Source organism: Typopeltis vanoorti, unplaced genomic scaffold, assembly GCF_054136105.1.
Source record: "Typopeltis vanoorti isolate ZY-2024b unplaced genomic scaffold, IOZ_Tvanoo_1.0 HiC_scaffold_1327, whole genome shotgun sequence".
Taxonomy (NCBI): Eukaryota; Metazoa; Arthropoda; class Arachnida; order Uropygi; family Thelyphonidae; genus Typopeltis; species Typopeltis vanoorti.
Window position 1 is genome coordinate 405 of NW_028327940.1, and position 8,944 is coordinate 9,348.

At 37.4% G+C, this 8,944-nt stretch overlaps 1 protein-coding gene across 1 annotated transcript; it reads left to right on the top strand.

Moving 5' to 3' along the window:
- Window positions 1–8,046: 8,046 nt before the first annotated feature.
- Window positions 8,047–8,733, top strand: LOC150092225 (stromelysin-3-like; the record flags this gene model as incomplete). The annotated part of the gene is made up of 1 exon (XM_090415196.1): window positions 8,047–8,733. A coding segment is annotated over one exon (687 nt), but the record flags the coding sequence as incomplete, so codon positions are not given.
- Between the last annotated feature and the right edge of the window lie 211 nt (window positions 8,734–8,944).

Below are 8,944 nucleotides of genomic sequence, written 5' to 3' on the forward strand. Positions count from 1 at the left end.
TCCTTCAGCTCCTCACGTCACCGACGGGAATCGAACCTAGGACACTCCTTCCCCAGGCATATGGTTGCGTAATCCATAAGTCACTGTTGGAAAAACAACTGCATCCAGAATCCTCAACTTTGTTCCCATGGAGATAGATCCATCCTTCCAGAATTTAGACAGGTCTCTGACTGTTGATTTAGCCATTCCTAACCTTTTTCTGACATCTTCTGAACAGCAATTCTTCACATTAATAATGGATCCCAGGTACTCAAACTTGCTGACTTCCTCAATTCTTTCTCCATTAAGATACATTTGTTTCTCAAGAGTTTCTCTGTTTGTTTTTCCTTTGAGAACCATGATCTTTGTCTTGCTAGAATTGAGTTGAAGTCCTCTGTTATTACTGATCTTGTTAACTTTGTCAAGAATTAGTCCTAGTTCTTCCATGTCATTACAAAGGAGTACTGTATCATCAGCGTACCTCAGATTACTGATCAATCTACCTCCTATCGTAATTCCTGTCTTGAGCTCATCTAATGCTTCATGCATGATGTCCTCTGCATATATATACTAAACGAGTGAGGAGAAAGTAAACATCCTTGTCTAACTCCTTTTCCAACTTGAAGCCAGTCAGTCAATCTGACACCTGTTCTTGCTGTGGCTTCTTGCTCCTTATACAAGTTGGGTATCAACCTGATAGTGTGTAGGAAAACCCATTCTTTTCATTACTTCCCACAGTTTCACATGCTCAACACAGTCAAAAGCTTTAGAGTAATCTAAGAAACACATTACCAGAGGGAGTCTGAATTCTTTATATTTTTCTATGATCTGTCTAAGGCAAAGGAGCTGATCTCTGCTGCCCCTACCTTTCCTAAAACCTGCTTGTTCCTCAGGCATCTCTGCCTCAACTTTGGTCTCAATCCTATTTAGCATGATCTTTAATAAAATTTTGCTTGCATGAGTTATCAAACTAATAGTTCTATAATTCTTGCATGCCTTCATATCACCTTTCTTGTGTAGTGGTATGAAAACTGACTTCTTCCAGTCTCTAGGCCATGATCCTGTCTCCCATATCCTTGTAATCAATCTATGAAACACTCTTATCCCTCCATCCCGTGTGGCCTTAATTAACTCTGCTGGTATTTCATCTGCACCTGGGGCCTTATTGCTGTTGAGCTGCTTAACTGCTCTTTCAACTTCATGCCTAAGTGGAGGAGGTTCCAAATCAAAATTTTCTTGGTGGGAGGACTCCACATTTTCTTTAACTGGAAACATAAAATAAATTCTCCACTTTACCATCCTCTGGAATGATTATCTCGTCCGATCACTGCTTTTCTAGACATCTTGATCTTTCCGATGGCTTTTGCATACGATGATCGCACGATATGGTTGCTCCGAAACGATACGGCGATGTACCACCCTGGCCTCTTTCCGTTACCGCTTACAGTTTTCAGCATTGCCATTTCTTCGGTCTTGTCAGCTGCCCTGCTGTGAAGGGTTAGCTAGCTAGGACACTCCATCTACGAGAGACGATGCATAACTTTTACGGCCGATCCAGAATTACCCAGCCAGTGGGGGAGAATTACCCAGCCAATGTTCACAAAAAAACAGGAACCAAAAAGCCTTGAGAGAGGGGGGGCAAACCCTTTTTATATCCCTCCTTTGGCACTCTCTCTCCGCTATGTTTTTCAGCATGGCACGCATCTTCCGCACGTCGCGTCTTCCGAGAATGCATTCAAGCTTCATCTTCCATATAGTTTCTCTCTGCCTTAGGCCATAAGTTACACTGGACAGCTAAGACGTGATCTTTAGACTTTAGCTTACACTCGATTAATTCACATGCACTGCATAGGATATTCTATTTTAAGTACATTTTATACAAAATTCCTTTCATGACTTTGTGTAAACAGGATGAATTTCACATTTCTAAATCAACGTTCTTTCAGCTCTACTTAAGGTTAATATATGTGTATTTACTTTCTTGCCCAAGTACAAGTTTCTCATTGTTTACATTTTTGACTTGTTAGATTCTGAATGAATTAATTCCTTTCAAAATTTGATCATTCAGCATGTAACACCATGTGCTCTTGGGCACACTGCATTGCATGCTGATGGCTACTATCTGAGTTCTATTATACATATCTTGTTAAACAGGTTTTACATGGCACTGATGCAAATAGAAGCAATATATTATTCAGATCATCATCAAATTCCTGACATGTATCCGCAAGGAGTGTACAGGATATGATAGTACTACATGAAATATTTACATCATTACTAGCTTCCTATCTACAATTTTCCTCCAAATCAGTCTATTACTTGTCAAGGCTCCAATATTATCATTATCAGATCTTATATTTCTATCGTCTAAGGCACATTGTACCGTATCAATCCACCTATATCTTGGTCTTCCTCTGGGTTGTTTTCCTGCCAACCTAGCAGAGAACACTTGTTTTGATAATCTTTCCTCACCCATTCTGTTTAAGTGACCACACCACCTGAGATTAGCTCTGCTAATGCATTCCTGGATGCTGACAATATCAAGTTCTTTCCTAATATCCTCATTTTTAATATGATATTGCCATTCATGCCATCTGCTCACGCCTCTAATCTTTCTCAGGACTCTCATATCTGTGGTCTCTAGTCTTTGGTCAAGTGTTTTACTTCTGACCCAGCTCTCAGATCCATAAGTTAAAACTGGTTTGAACACTGTCTTGTATACAGCTAATTTAGTGTTCCGACTAATTTCTCTCTTATTCCATATGAATTTATTCATTTGACTTCCTACCATACTAGCTTTGTTGATTCTGTTGTCTATTTCCATATTTAATTTACCATCTTTAGTAAAAATTGTGCCTAAGTAGTTGAAATGTTTTACTTGTTCCACAAGTTCCTTGTTCACAACACAGTTGACATTTTCAATGATTCTTGCTTATTTTCATTGTCTTTGTCTTTTTATTGCTGACCTTCATACCATATCTATTACAACAGTTATTCAATTTAGTCAGGGAAGCTTGCAAACTTGTAGCAGATTTATTCAGAAGTATAACATTGTCTGCATAAAGCAAAGAGCTGACATTAACATCTCCAATTCTGATATCATGTTTAATACCACTTTCCTTCATAATGTGATCCATATAGCTAACGAATAACAGAGGGGATAATGTACATCCTTGTCTCACACCAGATTTAACATTAAACCATCTTCCTGTACTTCCTTCAATTCTAACTGCCCACTTACAACTCAAATACAGACTAAGTATTGCTTGATGTAATGCCCCATTGACACCATATAACTGTAGCGTATTGAATAGCTTCTCTCTTGGCACCTTGTCATATGCCTTTTCCAGATCGACAAAATTTAAATACAGATCTTATATTGTTATATTCCCATGCTTTCTCAACTATTTGTCGTAAAGTGAAGATCTGATCCTGACAGCCTCTATTTGGCTATCATTCAGATGTATCTGTTAATCATATACAAGTCCTTTCATCCATCCATAAAATGCACTCCAGACGTATATAAACTGACACTATTGCTCCTGCACAATCTTCTCATTAATGCATTTGCAGTCATTGTCCTTTTCTAATTCTTTCTTATTACACCATGGCAGCAGACTCTCAGTGTTTATTTTCTCTCTCTCTCTCTTTTTCCTTTTTCACACTTCTTCCAGCAATACTGATCATATATTCTTTCGTTGCATATTTTCTGCCTCTTAAATCATTTCATGCCTTGCAAAACAATCAATTCTTGCTTCATCTCTCTTGCATACTCACAACTTCACTGACATCCTTGATTTTTGCATCCAGGACACGTTTTTGTCATATACTCATCAAATACAGCTCTTATCATAAAATCTCGATATAATTCTCTCTCTCTTCCCCAGTTTCTTGCTCTTTCAATATTCTTCCTGAAAACTTTTCCTTTCATTCTTTTCTGTATCACATGCTGGTCACTTAAGTTGCTCAAGCTCATACCTATGAAGGACTCCACATAAGCCTGCTATTTCTCTCCTCATTGCCAATAATCTCATTAATCACATTACCTGCAACTATTTCTTTCATACTCTCATTCATATTCATTCATTATGAAAGAAATAGTTGTAGTAAAACTACAGCTACATTCTTTACATTGCTCTCAGTTTTATGCCTTCATCATTAACATTTGTCACTTCATTTTCTTACTATCTCTCATTTCTTGCATTTGCTCATCCTCTCTCTCCATTTTTGCTTTCATACCATAAGCAATTCATCCTTGGTAATGATTACGTTGAATTCACCCCCCCACACACACACACAACTACACAGAATCCTTTATATTAAACTCTTTTAATAAGTACATCTTGGCCTCTATTCTTCTTCTTTCCATCATGCCATGTAAAACCTGTTTCACAAGATATATATAATACAACTCAGATAGTAGCTTTCAACATGCAATGCAATGTCCAGCAGCATCCTTCACGTGTTTGATAGGATTTGAGTATCATGCTGACCATGGCAGTCATTCATTGGATATCTTTAGTTTCAAGGCACTACTACTACTCAGTGCTATAAGCATTTACAACTGCAATTATTCAAATAATGAGTGAGTACTCTATTTGCTAAGATCCAGCCACCTGTTGCATACAATGGATGGATAGATCTTAGTAACGTGTGCACTCACTCATTATTATCATTACTATTATTACCCTAAGACCCCATTTAGTCAAAGACTCACCTAGGAGATTCTTTTGTCATCAGATTTCAAGCTCATCATACTGTGCCTTAAACACACTCAAATTCTCTGCAGACACCACACTCAAGCAATGCATTCTAATCATTCACAACTCTGCATGCAAAAAACCTGCTTCTTGCCCTCATGTTCACACCCTCCTTATACTGCTTCCAGAGATGACCTCTTGTTCTTCCCTGATCTCCTACCATTTTCTGTAAAACCTCTTCAACACTGATCCTATAAGATGTAGGTCTCTATCATATCACTCCTATCCACTAGACTCTGTAGATTGCACATTATCACAATTTCCTCATATTCGACATTCTGGAGATTAGAAACTACCTTAGTCAGTCACTCTGGACCCTTTCCAACATCTCTTTGTCCTTTTGAAAAGCAGGTGACCAAATCTGTGCAGTAGTTCATGTTTAGCCTAATCAGAGTCTTATACAATGGAACAAGAATCTCATTACTTCTACAAGTCAGTGTCCTCTGCATCATTCCCAGAAATTGTTGTTATCCTCACAATTTTTTGCAGTAGATAAGGATCTAAATGTTAAATCCTTATCCATCACCCCCAGATCTCTTATTTCATCCACCTCCAACAATATATCCCCACCAAGTATAAATTCTACATTCCATATTTGTTTCTCAAATTTTAAAACCTTACATTTTGCTACGTTGAACTGGCATCCCCACTCCCATGTCCATTCACTCAGTCTATTCAAGTTTTCTTGTAAGGCCACAACATCTGCGCTACTCTTCATAGTTTGTACCAACTTTGCATCATCTGCAAAGAACTGAATATCCCCATCCAAATCTTTGCCAATATCATTAACATACAGGTTAAATAGCAATAATCCTAAAACAGCCCTCTAAGGCACACAACTTGCTGATACTTATCAGATAGCCAATCTCAAATTACTAAGCAAGATGATGATGATGTGGAAGGAATATAATGAGAATAAGGATGATAGGAGTTATGAAATATATATATATATATATATATATATATATATATATATATATATATATATATATATATATACATACATACATACACACACACACACACTACTTACTTACTTAATCCTCTTCACTCCACCTGGGAACATAGGTCTTCCACCATCATTTTCCACCAGACTCTGATTTTTGTTTCTGCTTTTATTTGGTTCCAGTTTTTATTAATATTTGTTATTTCTTTCAATATTGTTCTTTTCCATGTTTCTCTTGGCCTTCCTTGGCTTCTTTTACCCTGTGGGTTCCAATCTAGAGCCTGTTTTACTATTATTTTATCTTCTTTCCTCAACACATGCCCCAACCATCTCCATTCCCTTTCACATATCTGTTGTTGCAACATGGGTTTCTGGTTTGTTCTCTGCGATAGTTCTTCGTTTGATATTTGTTTTGGCCAATATATTCCCAGTATCATTCTTAAACACCTGTTTAGGAAGACCTGGACATTGTTAACTATCTTTTTGTTTAACATCCACATTTCTGATCCATACATTAGTATTGCCTTTACATTTGAGTTAAATATTCACATTTTAGTTTTTATAGACAAATTCTTGTTTTTCCAAATATTTCTAAGTTGGTTGAAAGTTGAATAAGCCAGCTGTTTCCTTTTATTTATATCTTCAGTAGTTCCTCCTTTTATTGATACTATTGAACCAAGGTATATAAACTGTTCTAATTCTCTAAGCGGTCTTTCTTCTGTTGTTAATTGTTTATTTTGCTTTGCATTTATTTTCGTCAACATTATTTTATTTTTATTTATCCTAAGACCAACTTTTTTGGTCTTTTTTTTTTTTTTTTGTTGAAGAAGCTTAGGAATGGAGGAAAGAGTGCTGTAAAAGGAGTTAGAGATGATAAAGGTGATATGAAAACGGGAGAAAAAGATATCCTTGAGGTATGGAGTAATTACTTTGAAAAACTGCTAAATGAAACAAGCAGTGATGACAGCGCAGTGGTAAAAAACACTGACCAGGCATGCAGTCAGGAATACATATAAATACTTGAAGTAGAAAAAGCCGTCAAAGGCTTGAAATGTGGAAAGACAGCAGGAGTAGATGATATTCGACCAGAAATGCTGAAGTATGGTGGTATAAGAGTCTTACAGTTGCTGCACTGCATAGTTCAGAGAGCCTGGACAGAGGGACGAATTCCCGATGATTGGAGTAGAGCTCTCATAGTACTCATATATAAAAAAGGAAATAAAACTGAATGTGAGAATTACAGAGGTATTTCCTTACTGAGTGTTCCTGGCAAGATCTATGCAAGTATACTTGAGAAACGGTTGAGAAGAATTGTGGAAGAAAAGCTTGGTGAAGAACAAGTTGGATTCAGGCCAAATAGAGGCTGTCAGGATCAGATCTTCACTTTACGACAAATAGTCGAGAAAGCATGGGAATGTAACAAAGATCTGTATTTAAGTTTTGTCGATTTGGAAAAGGCATATGACAAGGTGCCAAGAGAGAAGCTATTCAATATGCTACAGTTATATGGTGTCAATGGGACATTATATCAAGCAATACTTAGTCTGTATTTGAGTTGTAAGTCAGCAGTTAGAATTGAAGGAAGTACAGGAAGATGGTTTAATGTTAAATCTGGTGTGAGACAAGGATATACATTATCCCCTCTGTTATTCATTATCTATATGGATCACATTATGAAGGAAAATGGTATTAAACACGATGTCAAAATTGGAGATGTTAATGTCAGCTCTCTGCTTTATCTGGATGAAGTCATACTTCTAAATAAATCCGCTACAAGTCTGCAAGATTCTCTGACTAAATTGAATAGCTGTTGTAATAGATATGGTATGAAGGTCAGCAATAAAAAAACAAAGACAATGAAAATAAGCAGAATCATTGAAAATGTCAACTGTGTTGTGAATGGAGAACCTGTGGAACAAGTAAAACATTTCAGCTACTTAGGCACAATTTTTACTAAAGATGGTAAATTAAATATAGAAATAGACAACAGAATCAGCAAAGCTGGTATGGTGGGAAGTCAATTGAATACATTCATATGGAATAAGAGAGAAATTAGTCAGAACACTAAATTAACAGTATACAAGACAGTATTCAAACCAGTTTTAACTTATGGATCTGAGAGCTGGGTCAGAAGTAAAACACTTGACCAAAGACTAGAGACCGCAGATATGAGAGTCCTGAGAAAGATTATAGCCTGAACAGATGGCATCAATGGCAATATCATATTAAAAACGAGGATATTAGGAAAGAACTTGATATTGTCAGCATCCAGGAATGCATTAGCAGAGCTAATCTCAGGTGGTGTGGTCACTTAAACAGAATGGGTGAGGAAAGATTGTCAAAACAAGTGTTCTCTGCCAGGTTGGCAGCAAAACGACCCAGAGGAAGACCAAGATATCGTTTAGAGTGTGGAGTGCAGTAACACCATTAAACTTCACTGTGAAGAAAAGAGGACGAGTGCATATTGACATACGTTTTGAAGAAGGTGAACATGGAGACGGAGAAGCATTTGATGGACCAGGGAAAACTTTAGTTCATGCTTTTTTCCCACAATATGGTGGTGATGCACATTTTGACGATGAGGAAAAGTGGACTATTGGAACTTCTCAAGGAACAAACCTCTTCCAGGTAGCAGCACATGAATTTGGTCATTCTTTAGGATTATCACATTCAGATGTCAAATCTGCAGTCATGGCTCCTATGTACAGACGTTATGAGCCAAACTTTAAGCTTGATGAAGATGATATTAAAGCTATCCAGTCTTTATATGGTATAGCTGGAGAAGTCCCCACCAGCACCAGTGCTACTCCTAAGTTGCCACAGCCAACTCCAGACACATCTGATGCTCCAGACTTGTGTCAAGATGCTGCAATTGATGCAGTCACAAGGACAGAGGATGGCAACACATATGTTTTTAAAGGAGATTTCTATTGGCGAATAAAGTCTGATGGAATTGCAGATGGATACCCAAGAAAAATTTCTGATGATTGGGATGGACTTCCTGGTGACTTAGATGCTGCATTAACATGGATGGATATTGTGGGATAAAAATGGGAATAGAGTGACTGATGCAGAGGACATAGTGGAATTGTTCAATGAACACTTTATTGGAGTATTTCATCCTAGAGGAGTCAGTTTTAATGCTAGAGGGATAGGACTGGTACGAGGTCTGGAGGTTCAGGAGGAGAGTGTGTTTCAGATACTGAGTACTCTGGATGTCAGTAAAGCTGGGACTGGATGGTATTTCACCACGAGTTTT